The sequence below is a fragment of the Oncorhynchus mykiss genome, chromosome 7, assembly GCF_057628025.1.
Source record: "Oncorhynchus mykiss isolate SJ-2025 chromosome 7, ASM5762802v1, whole genome shotgun sequence".
Taxonomy (NCBI): domain Eukaryota; kingdom Metazoa; phylum Chordata; class Actinopteri; order Salmoniformes; family Salmonidae; genus Oncorhynchus; species Oncorhynchus mykiss.
In genome coordinates this window covers 57,810,044-57,824,088 of record NC_143028.1, presented here as the reverse complement: position 1 = coordinate 57,824,088, position 14,045 = coordinate 57,810,044, and the positions used below count along the sequence as shown (strand labels likewise).

General features: G+C 41.9%; 1 protein-coding gene across 4 annotated transcripts in view; it reads left to right on the top strand.

Moving 5' to 3' along the window:
• Positions 1 to 13,630, top strand: part of calcoco1b (calcium binding and coiled-coil domain 1b) — a 40,041-nt gene extending 26,411 nt beyond the window's left edge. Inside the window, exons 2-15 of one of the 4 annotated variants that reach the window (XM_090241428.1) lie at positions 1,214 to 1,433; positions 7,272 to 7,417; positions 7,682 to 7,784; positions 8,038 to 8,255; positions 8,837 to 9,049; positions 9,280 to 9,416; positions 9,513 to 9,582; positions 9,918 to 10,172; positions 10,663 to 10,788; positions 11,191 to 11,286; positions 11,500 to 11,590; positions 11,745 to 11,902; positions 12,158 to 12,237; positions 12,864 to 13,630. In XM_090241428.1, coding sequence (XP_090097554.1) covers positions 1,292 to 1,433; positions 7,272 to 7,417; positions 7,682 to 7,784; positions 8,038 to 8,255; positions 8,837 to 9,049; positions 9,280 to 9,416; positions 9,513 to 9,582; positions 9,918 to 10,172; positions 10,663 to 10,788; positions 11,191 to 11,286; positions 11,500 to 11,590; positions 11,745 to 11,902; positions 12,158 to 12,237; positions 12,864 to 12,894 — 1,866 coding nt within the window. In that variant the 5' untranslated portion in view covers positions 1,214 to 1,291 and the 3' untranslated portion in view covers positions 12,895 to 13,630. Of the gene's footprint in view, positions 1 to 1,213; positions 1,434 to 5,369; positions 5,925 to 6,710; positions 6,876 to 7,271; positions 7,418 to 7,681; positions 7,785 to 8,037; positions 8,256 to 8,836; positions 9,050 to 9,279; positions 9,417 to 9,512; positions 9,583 to 9,917; positions 10,173 to 10,662; positions 10,789 to 11,190; positions 11,287 to 11,499; positions 11,591 to 11,744; positions 11,903 to 12,157; positions 12,238 to 12,863 lie in introns of those variants that run through there. The other 3 variants (XM_021610058.3, XM_090241430.1, XM_090241431.1) reach the window with 3 other exon arrangements.
• The last annotated feature ends 415 nt before the right edge of the window (positions 13,631 to 14,045 follow it).

The window sequence follows — 14,045 nt, the reverse complement described above, 5'->3', positions numbered from 1 at the left end:
GCCTACCCGGACTATTTGCATTGTGTGCCCCCCCCAACCCCTCTTTTTACGCTGCTGCTACTCTCTGTTTATCATATATGCATGGTCACTTTAACTATACATTCATGTACATACTACCTCAAATGGGCCGATCAACCACTGCTCCCGCACATTGGCTAACTGGGCTATCTGCATTGTGTCCCGCCCCCCCACCACCCGCCAACCCCTCTTTTACGCTGCTGCTACTCTCTGTTCATCATATATGCATAGTCACTTTAACCACATCTACATGTACATACTACCTCAATCAGCCTAACTAACCGGTGTCTGTATGTAGCCTCGCTACTTTTATAGCCTCGCTACTGTATATAGCCTGTCTTTTTACTGTTGTTTTATTTCTTTACTTACCTATTGTTCACCTAATACTTTTCTGCACTATTGGTTAGGGCCTTTAAGTAAGTATTTCACTGTAAGGTGAAACCTGTTATATTCGGCGCACGTGACAAATAAACTTTGATTTGATTATATTGTGATCACTACATCCTATGGATTGAATACTGATTTAAAGCAAATTTCTACAACATTAGTAAAGATGTGATCAATACTTGTTGATGATTTTATTCCTGTGCTGTTTGTAAATACCCTGGTAGATTGACTGACAACCTGAATCCGGTTGCAGGCCCCGTATAACTCTCCATTGACTTGATTGGTTGACGGTAGGTGGGGGAGCTATGTTCTGTATAAACACTAACTACATTCGTTAACAACAGACAAAGTGCAAGAAGTATGAATGCCCTGACTTATGCAGTAAATGCTGTACTGCCAGTGCAGACGCCAGATTGACCATGCTGCTAGCTTTAGCGGTAAGGACGTTCTTTAAAGTAAATACTTCAATAAACTCAACTCACATTCTCCAACAAATCTTCAAACAAATCAAACGTATTGAGACTCGATTTCAAAATAAAATGTGAAAAAGGTGACTGTTTTTGAAAACATATATTCTACACCGAAGTGACGCAGAGTAGGTGAATGGATGATCTCCGCATGTGTGGTTCCCACCGTGAAGCATGGTGGAGGAATTGTGATGTGTGGGGGTGCTTTGCTGGTGACACAGTCAGTGATTTATTTAGAGTTCAAGGCACACTTAACCAGCATGGCTACCACAGCATTCTGCAGCGACATGCCATCCCATTTGCTTTTGCGCTCAGTGGGACTATCATTTGTTTTTCAACAGGACAATGACCCAAAACACACCTCCAGGCTGTGTAATGGCTATTTGACCAAGAAGGAGAGTGATGGAGTGCTGCATCAGATGACCTGGCCTCTACAATCACCTGACCTCAACCCAATTGAGAAGGTTTGGGATGAGTTGGACCGCAAAGTGAACGAAAAGCAGCCAACAAGTGCACAGCATATGTGGGACCTCCTTCAAGACTGTTGGAAAAGCATTCCAGGTGAAGCTGGTTGAGAGAATGCCAAGAGTGTGCAAAGCTGTTATCAAGGCTAATTTGAAGAATCAAAAATCTAAAATATATTTTGATTTCTTTAACACTTTTGTGGTTACTACATGATTCTATGTGCTATTTCATAGTTTTGATCTCTTCACTATTATTCTACAATGTAAAAAATTGTAAAAATAAAGAAAAACCCTTATGAGTAGGTGTGTCCAAACTTTTGACTGGTACTGGTCCTTTCTAGGGAGTTTTTCCTAGCCACCGTGCTTCTACACCTGCATTGCTTGCTGTTTGGGGTTTTAGGCTGGGTTTCTGTACAGCACTTTGAGATATCAGCTGATGTACGAAGGACTATATAAATACATTTGATTTGATTTGATTTTGATTTGATACTGTATAAAAATCTCTAAAGCAAATGTATTTGTTTACCTTTTGTTAATAAAATAGATTTTCTGCTAACAGATCCCTCTGTAGGTATGAAATGAGCATTTTGAATCCCGTTGCTGTGTTAATGATTACTGGTTAATTGTATAACTAATAGATTATGTGTTTGTAGGTCGAATGAGGTGAATGAAGCTACAGCAACCAATGTGATAATGGCTGGGGTAATTTTTGTTTGTTTTTGCTGTTCTCCAAATAGCATTTGAGTTTTTAAATCGTATAGAAATGCAGTAAATGATCTTAAAATGTCTTTCACCCCCCCTCACTAAAACAGATCCTGGCTAGGGCCTTGGAGTCAGAGGCTTGAGGGGTATACTACAAAGCAGGATGAAGGAGTGAACCAGCTAACTAGTCTATGTTCTGATCTATATGTTCTGATTCTGGTTTAGGAGTATACCCATCTGGTACAACAGATTTACAACAGCACATTTCATCACATGACTGTGGTTGTTTTGGGGTATACACAAGTAGCAGAATTCCCACAAAAAATGACCAGATAAGTCAGCTATACTAGCCTATGGTAGGTCAAAGAGCGCCCTCATGGACACCGGCTCTTCCATAGCAACAAATCATATTCCACAGCCACAAAGTTAAAATTGGCTACAAAAATGTGCTTTTTGGTCTTAATTTGAGGTTAGGTATAAGTCAAATCAAATCAAATTGTATTTGTCACATGCTTTGTAAACAACAGGTGTAGACTAACAGTGAAATGCTTACTTATAGGCCCTTCACAACTGTGCAGAGAGAAAATTTGAGAAATAATAGAAAAATAATTATCAGGAATCAAGGTAAGCCCCAATTGCAGACTGTGTGAAGTAGCAATGTTTATTGTAACCACAGGGGCAAGTAAACAACAGGTCAAGGCAGGCAGGGGTCGAATATCCAGAGCAGAGGCCAAGGTACAGGACGGCAGGCAGGTTCAGGGTCAAGTCAGGCAGAGGTCAGTAATCCAGAGGTGAAGCCAAGGTACAGGATGACAGACAGACTTAGGGTCAGGTACAGGCAGTGGTCAGGCGGGCGGGGACATGGTCAGGACAGGCAAAGGTCAGAAACCAGGAGGACGAGAAAAAGAGAGACTAGGGAAAAACAGGGGGTGAGACAAAACGCTGGTAGGCTTGAACAAACAAGATGAACTGGCAACAGACAGACAGAAAACACAGGTATAAATACACAGGGGATAATAGGGAAGGTGGGCGACACCTATAAGGGTGTGGAGACAAGCACAAGGACAGGTGAAACAGATCAGGGTGTGACAATAAAACCACAAAGAATAAATACAAAATGAGTGATGGTAACTTGGCTAAGGGTAAGTACCGAGTCGATATGCAGGGGTATGAGGGAATTGAGGTAGATATGCACATACCCCTTGACTTTATCCACATATTGTTGCGTTACAGCCTCATTCTAAAATGGATTACCTTAATTTTCATTCCACATCAATCTACACACAATACCCCTTAATGACAAAGCAAAAACAGATTTTTAGAAATGTTTAAATGTATAAATGTATAAATAATAAATGTATAAATAATAAAAAACGGAAATATCACATTTACATAAGTATTCAGACCCTTTACTCAGTACTACCTCGAGTCTTCTTGGGTATGATGCTACAAGCTTGGCACACCTGTATTTGGGGAGTTTCTCCAAATCTTCTCTGCAGATCCTCTCAAGCTCTGTCAGGTTGGATGGGGAGCGTCGCTGCACAGCTATTTTCAGGTCTCTCCAGAGATGTTTGATTGGGTTCAAGTCCGGGCTCTGGCTGGGCCACTCAAGGACATTCAGAAACTTATCCTGAAGCCACTCCTGCGTTGTCTTGGATGTGTTCTTAGGATATTAGTCCTGTTTGAAGGTGAACCTTCGCCCCAGTCTGAGGTCCTGAGCGCTCTGGAGCAGGTTTTCATCAAGGATCTCTCTGTACTTTGCTCCAATCATCTTTCTATTGCTCCTGACTCCTAGTCCCTGCCACTGAAAAATATCCCCACAGCATGATGCTGCCACCACCATGCTTCACTGTAGAGATGGTGCCAGGTTTCCTCCAGACGTGACGCTTGGCATTCAGGCCAAATAGTTCAATCTTGGTTTCATCAGACCAGAGAATCTTGTTTCTCATGGTCTGAGAGTCCTTTAGGTGCCTTTTGGCATACTCCAAGTGGGCCGTCATGTACCTTTTACTGAGGAGTGGCTTCCGTCTGGCCAATCTACCATAAAGGCCTGATTGGTGGAGTGCTGCAGAGATGGTTGTCCTTCTGTAAGGTTCTCCCATCTCCACAGAGGAACTCTGGAGCTCATTCAGAGTGACCATTGGGTTCTTGGTCACCTTGCTGACCAAGGCCCTTCTCCCCCAATTGCCCATTTTGGCCTGGCGGCCAGCTCTAGGAAGAGTCTAGGTGGTTCCAAACTTCTTCCATTAAGAATGATGGAAGCCACTGTGTTCTTGGGGACCTTCAATGCTGCATAATTCTTTTTGTACCCTCTCCCAGATCTGTGCCTCAACACAATCCTGTCTCGGGGGGAGCTCTACAGACAATTCCTTCGACCTCATGGCTTGGTTTTTGCTTTGACATGCACTGTCAACTGTGGGACCTTATATAGACATGTGTGTGCCTTTCCAAATAATGTTCAATCAATTTAATTTACCACAGGTGGACTTCAATCATGTTGTAGAAACATCTCAAGGATGATCAATGGAAACAGGATGCACCAGAGCTCAATTTCGAGTCTCATAGCAAAGGGTCTGAATACTTATGTAATTAAGGTATCCGTTTTTATTTTTAATAAATTAGCAAAAATGTCTAAAAACCTGTTTTCGCTTTGTCATTATGGGGTATTGTGTGTAGATTCATAAGGAATAAAAATGTATCTAATCCATTCTAGAATACGCTGTAACGTAACAAAATGTGGAAAAGGTCAAGGGGCCTGAATTCTTTCCGAATGCACTGTATTACTATGCGTTCTAAAGTCTAGCTTTCCGACGCTCGCAAGCCGTTACTACCAGGACAGTTTATTTTACAAACATTCTGACAAACATTGTGATTTGCCACATAATATGGATCTTGAAAGGAAATGTTATGCATTTTAAACTTTTTTTTCAGTGGATGTAGGTTTTTGCCATGTCACTGGGTGTTATTCATCAACTTCCACAAGAAACAAAAGTCATAAAATAATCAAATATTTACAATCTCTTCATTATTTTATAGTCCGAGTAAAATTCTCTCTCAACGTTTTTTTGTGATTATTGTATTTATTATTTTATGTTATGTTATTTTATGTCCTTAGCTCATTATTGGCCACTCACAGAGCTATGGCTAATGTAGGCTCCAAATTTCCACCCTGTTAGGATTATGCTCAGGTTGGAAAATGCGCCCAGAAATGTTCTGTGCCTGAGCTAGTGCCTGATGTTGATCAGTATGTTTTTCAGAGAGTCAAACATGTCCCTTTTCCGATTTAATACTTTTTAAAAACAGATAGCAAAAGTTGTGATATCCAAAAGGCACTGTATCGTAGGAGTGACCTGGCTATGGAAGCTACTGACGACAGGGGAAAATCAAATCAAAATTACGCAAATGTTCCAAATAGCCGTCTGTGAGTTCGGTAGGTTTCATATGAAATACAGCCTGTTTTCACAGTAGCCTAAAGAGAAAAATAGAACAGATTTAAAACTCTACTCGGAAACGCATTCTTCCAACTGCGCATTAATTTACAACAAGTCAGTAAACCAATCGATCTCAAAAGCCGCAGGGAGTGACAGTTCTTTTATATCTCAACGTGACAGCGCTATCTTTTTACTACCATGCGCCCCAAATGGCAGTTGTAGTCCAAGACCAAACGTTGTATATTCCTTTCAGGATGTGATGTCCTCTCAAGAACTGCATTTACCATAATGGAGCCAACTGTTTTCAAGCTGTCCCCGGGTGTGTGTTTGTGTTGTAGTAGCAGGCAGCCTGCTATTAGTTGACAGGCGAGCATGCATCACTTTATTTCAATCACATCTCTCTGACAAATAGGCAGCATTGAAGAGATTGGAAGAAAATTGCGTAGCCACTTTAGGTAAGCTTAAAAAAAAAATCTATGACAATGTATGTGCATGAATTTATCAATGTTGTTAATATCTTACATGATAACAAAAGTATGACTTGCTGACTTGACAAATGCTTAATCATTTAGGCTCCAAATCAAATTGGTTTACTAGGCTTTAATTCCAAGCTACCATGGCAACATTTAGATAGGCCTATTGATAACACAAGCATAATATTAACTAAATGATCATCTTTTCAAATGTATGAGGTTATGTTCATTTTAAGGGGACAGTTCAGCCCAAGTTGGAGCATTTATCAATGAATCTAGGCTGTTATAGCCTATGCCATGTCATCATACGTTCTAACTTTATCTTTTAGATGATTTATTTTTGTAAAAGTTTGTTTATTAATCCCGTAGGCTGTCTGAGGTGTAATCTACTTTTAAATGAAGCAAACATGTCAATTACCCAGTAATTACAGTGACAGGTTAAGATGCGTAGACAAAACAATAATGTACCATAACAATGTTGCATAATCTTTGGGTGATCACAGCAACATCATGACAACAACAAAAATCCTGTAGGCCTATATTCCATACTTCACTATCATCGTTGCTTGGCTGCTGGCTCAGATCTCTCACACTCTCTGTCCTGCTTGTTTTAGTATTTTCAGAAACGATTCTGGCATGGACAGTGAACGCTCATTTCACAACACTTGGAAATCTAATATTTGCTCCTGTCCATCAACTACACTCAGAGGTTTTGCCATTCATCAGAATGTTACCAAGAATAGCTTTAGGCCCTTGACCTCAATCCATGACATTGCAAAATATTATGCCACTGCCTGTAGGCTTCCAAATGGAGATAAAACACACCAGCTGATGTACATCTACCATCTCTACTTTTTATTGTATTTAAGATCAGCTTTAAAACTAACTGGATTGATGGCTTTTAACCAGTGCAATGAAAGGGTCAATATGTAGGTAAGTAGGCTAAAGGCTATGGTATGCCTACATCCAAAGATTTCCAATCTGAATAGTAGCTTTCAACTAATATTGTAATTTAGGCTTACTGCAAGCATGTTACTTTTAAATAATATAAAACTATGGAATAGTGTAAACCAAATACCCTTTAAAGCAGATCCCACAGTAGAAGTAAAATGGGAACATTGCTGTTTTTACTTCATCCATAGCTCGTTTTATGGCCTTAATCTCAAGCATACTCGTGGTGTTGTTTGTTATGAACATTGGGACATATGCGTGTCTGTTACAGTGAACACATCACATTCCTAAACTTGTACAGCTATCATTTTTCATCAGCTGTTCTCCACTGGACTGGAACACATTTCACATTTCCACGTCATGTTTTCGTCTCTACAGAGCTCCTAATTGCCATGGAAAAGCAGTCCAAGGTGGAATTTCGGAATGTGGGACAGATGTATTTCCCCCAAAGTAGAGTGGAGTGCCACTACAGCCTTACCTCTCATCATCACTGGACCAACAAGGACTGGATAGGCCTCTTCAAGGTGTAGTAACATTCACAACCTACCTCTCTTCCGGCAAATAGTACATTTCACTCCTCTTATAGGGATCACAAGATTTTCCTGTTTTACATTTTTTTTTAAATAGCCAGAGTGATCAATATAAAGGTATTTTAACAGCATTAGTAGGATAAGCGTTTGTGCATTGTACTGTTTTGATGTTTCAAACAAACGAACACTTCCAAAAAATCACAAGGGTAGACTATTATTGATATGAACAATATAGAGAACTACTAATGTCTCACTCAGGCTGGCTGGTCATCAGTGAAAGAGTACACCACCTTTGCATGGGCACTCACTCCTGAGGGGTACACTGAAGGAAATAATGCCAACTGCTGTGTACATTTCCAAGGTAAGAATGCATCCATCATGTCAGATTAGCACAGGAATGAGAAGTACCTTTTAAGGCTGGGTTTACCAGCAAATTAGCATAATATTTTTTGTCACTAATCAAACCCCTTGATGTAGCATACAATTGACTTAAAATTGGTAAATATTATACTCAACACATTTGATCAGTTTTTGGGGAAGAAAATATGAGAAACCAAACAGGAGAAGTGAAAAAAAAACAGTACCCCCACTCCATATCTCCTCCCTCTCCACAGCCTCTTACCTGCCCCGCCCCAGTGCGGTGGAGTACCAGTTTGTCTATGTGGATCAGAGAGGCGAGGTGTGTGCCCGCAGTCGCCAGTTCACCTTCTGCATTTCCAGGCCTCTGGATGAGCTGGAGACATTGACAGAGGAGCGGGACGAGGATGAGGAGGGTGGAGAGGGGGACGGGGACGACCTGCTCCTGGTGGTGCCCAGAGCTCAACTCCTGCAGGTGGGGATGTATGGATGGACAATAGCTCAGTTTCACTTAACTTCTTTATAAATGTGTCATACTCATGTTATAATTTGTCCAACATGAGAACAGTTTGTGGGTATAATTAATGCAGACGAGTGCAGTCTATGTTAATAGTTTGGTTCCTTGAGGATACTCCATACAAGTTGAGGGTTTAACTGTTTTGATAATTTCCCTTTGAAAATAGTAGTTGCATGCGGGAGCGAGGCGCAGCAGTAGTGCTGAAATCTGTCAAGCACAAAGCCGATCTCGGCATGGGTTCGAATCCCACTTCAACTACCATGTTCCACCTGTTCTCACCTAGAAATTCTGTGTCGCACTCCTAAATTTCTACCTAAAAATAATCCAACATGTGAGGAGATTGGAGCTCACGGTCCCTTTTTGAGAAAAAATGAAAATTGTTGCACTGCTTTCAAGCCTTCTTTCATGGACCCCTTGGTCTTCTCCCTTTCTTTCTCTCTCTCTCTCTCTCTCTCTCTCTCTCTCTCTCTCTCTCTCTCTCTCGCTCTCTCTCTCTCTCTCTCTCTCCCTCTTACTCTCTCTTTCTCTGTTACGATCAGACTCGGCTGGATGAATGCCTTAGAGAACAGGCCGATTCAAAACAGGCCCGGGAGGAGGCAGAGAGGGAGAAGGAGAGAGAGGAAGAAAGGAGCAAAAGGGCGAAGGATGAGTGGGAGCGAGAGAGGGAGGGGATGAATGAGGAGATCTCTGAATTGAGGGACAACCTGAGACGGAGCTGCGACAGGATGGAGAAGGTGGAGGGGAAACAGAAGGTATAACAGTATATGGGTAAATGGATGATAGATCAGCAGACAGTAACTGGTACAGTAGACACAGAGCTTAGAGTAAAATATTTCCTTATACTCCAGAAGGTGCACCTATTCTACATGTTGTAAATAAATGGATCTGGATTGTTTACAACTGCTTAAAAGCTTAAATATATCTTGTTTATATAGCCATAAACCCTTTCATCGCTATTCTTCTCTCCCCCCAACACTGGAAGGATATGCAGTCCTCTCAAGAAACCTTGTCTACTCTATTGGATGAGAAAGCTGAGTGCCTGCAGCGAATCAGAGGGCTGGAAGATGACATAATGGTTCTAATTCAGAGAGGGAAGGAGACAGAAGCTGAACTTGAAAGGTAACTAAGTATTTGTGAAAGAGAAGACTTTGACTCTGTCTTTCTTACTTTCTCTCGCTTTGCGGGTCAACCGCTTTGTTTTGTTTTGACCCACAGGATGAAGGAGAGAGTGAAAAAGATGTCCACTCAATTGAGGGATGAAGAACAGGAGAGAAATAATCTGCAGGTAACAATAGTGTGTAGTTTCCCTCTCGTGCAGTAATACAGCTAGTTCAAATCCCTACATAGCCTACTCAGCCCTGACGTTGGTACTTGTGGAATTGTGCCAGGACAGCAGATCTCTGGAGGCAGGCCAGATCTAACGACAGGTGTCAGCTCCTAGTACCCAGTGACCTGAACATTGGGTGTCAGCTCCTAGTACCCAGTTACCTGAACATTGGGTGTCAGCTCCTAGTACCCAGTGACCTCAGCAATGGGAAGAAGATGATTAGCCATTTAACTTAACACAAGTTTATAGAAATCCACATAAAAAACATACTAACATCTCCCCTTATTCCCCAGGTGGAGAACGGGGCTGTGCTGGCTGAGCTGAGGGCGATGCAAAAGCGTTTGGAGGCCAGCGAACGCGGGGCAGAAGGTCTGAGGCAGGAGCTGCGTGAGATGGGGGCTCAGCAGGGCCACAGCCACGCTGAGCTGCACCAAGCCAGGCTGCAGGCTGCCCAGCTCACCCTGCAGCAGTCTGAGGCTGACCTGGCCCTGAGAGAGGGACGCGCTCACTGGGCCCAGGAGAGAGAGGCCTTCCAACAAGCAGCAGAGGTTAATGCAGTGGTTACTGGATAGGGTAGCACTACAATTCACAGCACAACCTCCAATACAAACATATACAGCACAAAGCAGAGGTAGGGGTAACCCCATAATACAGAATTGGTGCAGCAGAATAGAGGGATAATGCAAGATCAAAAGCTGAGTAATTTGCTGATTCCTATTAGCCCAGTCCAGATTGACTGGCACCTGTTTTTTTTACTCAAGGTTAATGCATAGCACTAAGATTAATTCAAACAGCCCCTTTCTGAGCCCTACTTCTGGATCCAGCTAAGTTTCCTACTCCATTGAGGATTATGGCGTAATAAGGCTCCAACTCGTCTCTGTTTCACAGATCCTGAGCATATGAGGCAACAGAGCTTAGCCTATGTGGATCAGACAACCACCTATTTCAGTTAGCATACAGCCAATCTTTTCTGTATTTATGAATCTTGTGTTTGTGTATCCTATTTTTTATCTATTAATCTGTCTTTCCTTGCTGTAGCTTGATAAAGAGAGGGTGCAGAAGTTAAGCCGTGAGGTGCAACGGAAGGAACAGTGGCTCCAAGAGGAGAGGATGGAGAGGCAGAAACTAGAAGTGGAGCTTGAAAAAGAGAAGGATTGCAACAGGGTAAATATAGTCAATATATTTATATGTATATGTTATATGTACTGCAATAGGTAGGCTATATTTCATCATACACAAACACATAGACCATATACAACTATTGGTACACGAAAACATACATGTCTAAATATAACTGCCATCACCATCGTGTCACTAATCTGTGCCCTCATCGGACATTCAGATCAGATCGTATTTCAGGAAACTGTTTGCTGAACCCCAATAAAAAAACATCCGTGGCTACTTTCACAGTACACACAAACACAAACAGACAGACACAAATAGATATGCCAGCAGCCTGGCATCAACACCCATTCATCACACACTGCTCCCCACAGTGAGTCACACAAGGCTGTAAATCACACTTACCCCACCGGCCATCGCTTAACACACCAGTGCCCCCTGCAGGTGCTGCTGAGCGATGCCCGCAGGGAGGTGCAGGAACTGAAGGCCAGAATGAGAATGAACCAGAAGGAGAGAGAGCAGCAGAAGATGGAGAGACAGGCAAGGATCAGGCTGTTTGCTGTTTATATCGGGTGTCTCTTCTTTATGTCTATATATTTAACTGCTGTTATGTGTGGCATCACTGATCAAAATAAGGTTTAAAAATACTTTTTAGTGATGGGTTTGGTTGAGTAAACCATGTTGTGGATGTTTCCATATCTGTGCTTGTCATGCCCTGTAATGGTTGCTGTGTACGCAATCAAATACACACAGGACCTGCTGGACTACATGCATCAGTTGGAGCAGAGACTGGAGGTGGCTACAGACAATAAGTGGAATGAAGTGGCTCTCTACTACTCAACCAGTGAGTGATACTAATACCATGTAGGCTAATGTACAGACCCAATGCCAGGCAATCACTGTGCCCATTCTAGTCATATACAGTATAGTACAGACATTGTCCCATTCTTGGATGCTCATGACATCATATTTAAAAGACACCATGTCTTCCTTTGCAGCTCGTGGCACTGACACTCCATTTCAGGATGAGAAACCCTCTTCTGAGGATGAGATGCCTGCATCTCCCCTACCCTACCGGACACCCAGACTACACTACTGGAGCGACGCCCTGGAACGCTCCTCTCACCGTAGTGTGAAGTGTCTCCAGACTGAGACGGTAGGCCACCATATCACAGCCAATGTCAAACTAAATACCACCAAAAGACAGAGAATACGTAATGGAAACAGCTAAATATAAGACTATAGCACATCCGAAACACAGACCAAGCATTTTAATATCAACAAAACATACTGACATCAAATCAGTTAAAATCACCATATCAATATCCCTGAAATCCTCACTGGAGTTGTTTTATTGTCTGTGTGTCTGTGTGTTTGTGTATGTGTGTGTGTTCTATCAATCTGGACTAAGGATGAGGAAGAGCAGAACAAGACCAGTAAGGGTGAAGACACACCACTGATTCTGCCAGACCTCACCAACCCCATGCTAAGGTGACTCTTCTGGCCTTCGGCCCAAACACTCCTCCATTTCCAACCTAACCAATTTCTATGCTGACTGTACATACACAGTGCTGACTGTACATACACAGTGCTGACTGTACATACACAGTGCTGACTGTACATACACAGAGCTGACTGTACATACACAGTGCTGACTGCTGTTAAAACGACCCTGTTCCTTTCCTTTTCTTGTGTTATAATATTTAAAGCACTGCAGCAGTGCCAATGAATTAAAGAACAGCGGGAATAAGAGCATCTGTAAAATGATAATGATTGTCCTCCCCAAAACTAATGTGAGTGTTATAGAGGTAATGCATCAGCTGGAGTAGACCAGTGGGAGTAGAGCCACACAGGAAGGGCGGGAGGGGGAAATAAAGACCAGTGCTGCCTGGAAGCAGTGTGGAGATGATCTATCACTAGTCACACAGTGTTCAGTATTCACCACATCATCACTATTTTCTCTCTCTCTCTCTCTCTCTCTCTCTCTCTCTCTCTCTCTCTCTCTCTCTCTAACCATTATAACTATTATGCCCTTTCCCTCTCTCTTTCATGCAAGCATCCATCCACAGAGCATCATCCAACTATTTCTCTCTTCTCTTCATCTTCCTCTTTCATAGTGAGTTTGCTGACGGCTCCCCCTTGTGGTAACAGCAATGAGGACAGAGGACAAGTTGCTTGATAGTTTACAATGTAGGCCCTATATTATTGTTGGCTACAGTCAGCCATGCAGACAAACTGTGCTGTAGAGATACAATATGTATACGATTATGAATCTGGCTTGGGATGTTGTGCGTGATGAGTGTGTTTTTTTAAAGACTGTATTGGTTGTGTGGTGAGTTACTCTACAAAAAATATTCTAACTAAAAAAACAATTTGGCACTTTTTCTCTTAGATTTTTTTGTTTGTTTACATTATATTAGTGGTTTGGTTAAGATTCAATGTTGGAAATTAAAAGATGTTTTGCATGAAAGGTGACTATTGTGCCATGTTCATATGAGCACAGTCTCAACTGATGTTTGCATAGAAATGGAACAATGGTTTATTAGGCCATACAACTTAGCAGATGCTAGCTGTAGACCTACATTTGAAATGAGAGGTTTCTTATTGAAAGCAATGTGTCTATTTGAAAATGTTACTATTTTTATCTAGGTATGCATTTTCTCTAGGTGCTATAACTAGCCCGATTTGTGAGTAGGCTTTAAAAATGTTTGTAGATTTGTAGAAGTGTTCACAGGAGTTATAGAATGAACAAGTTGTGTCTACTGGTTATGTGGTTTTCTTTTATTTAATGATTTATCCATTTGACTGTGAAGTTTACTTTCTGAGTGCTTCACACGGTGTAGAGTCGTTTCTGTAATAAAACACTACCTGTTTATTGATTGATGCTTGTCTCCTGTGATTTTTATGAGGTACTGTTAAGACAAACCATTCATACACTTTATCACAGAATGGCTGGATGGAGCGGAGGATCCATCTGACTGTCTGCTCCTCTGCCTCTGATCCTCTTTGCCAATTTCTACTCTTCGTCTATTACTATTCTCCAAAACTCTGGAGGAAAAGAGCTCTGGAGGAAAAGAGCTCTGGAGGAAAAGAGCTCTGGAGGAAAAGAGCTAATTATAAAATCAATGGTCTAATACAGCCTGCTCTGAGTCTGAAACACGGTCTGGAAACACGGTCTGGAGAAATGAAGTCGCTCTGTGCCAAAACCCAAACAGTAGCGCTACCACCTCTTTGAGAATCACACCACCTCTCAACTATAGCATGGCGTATCACACCACCTCTCAACTATAGCATGGCAT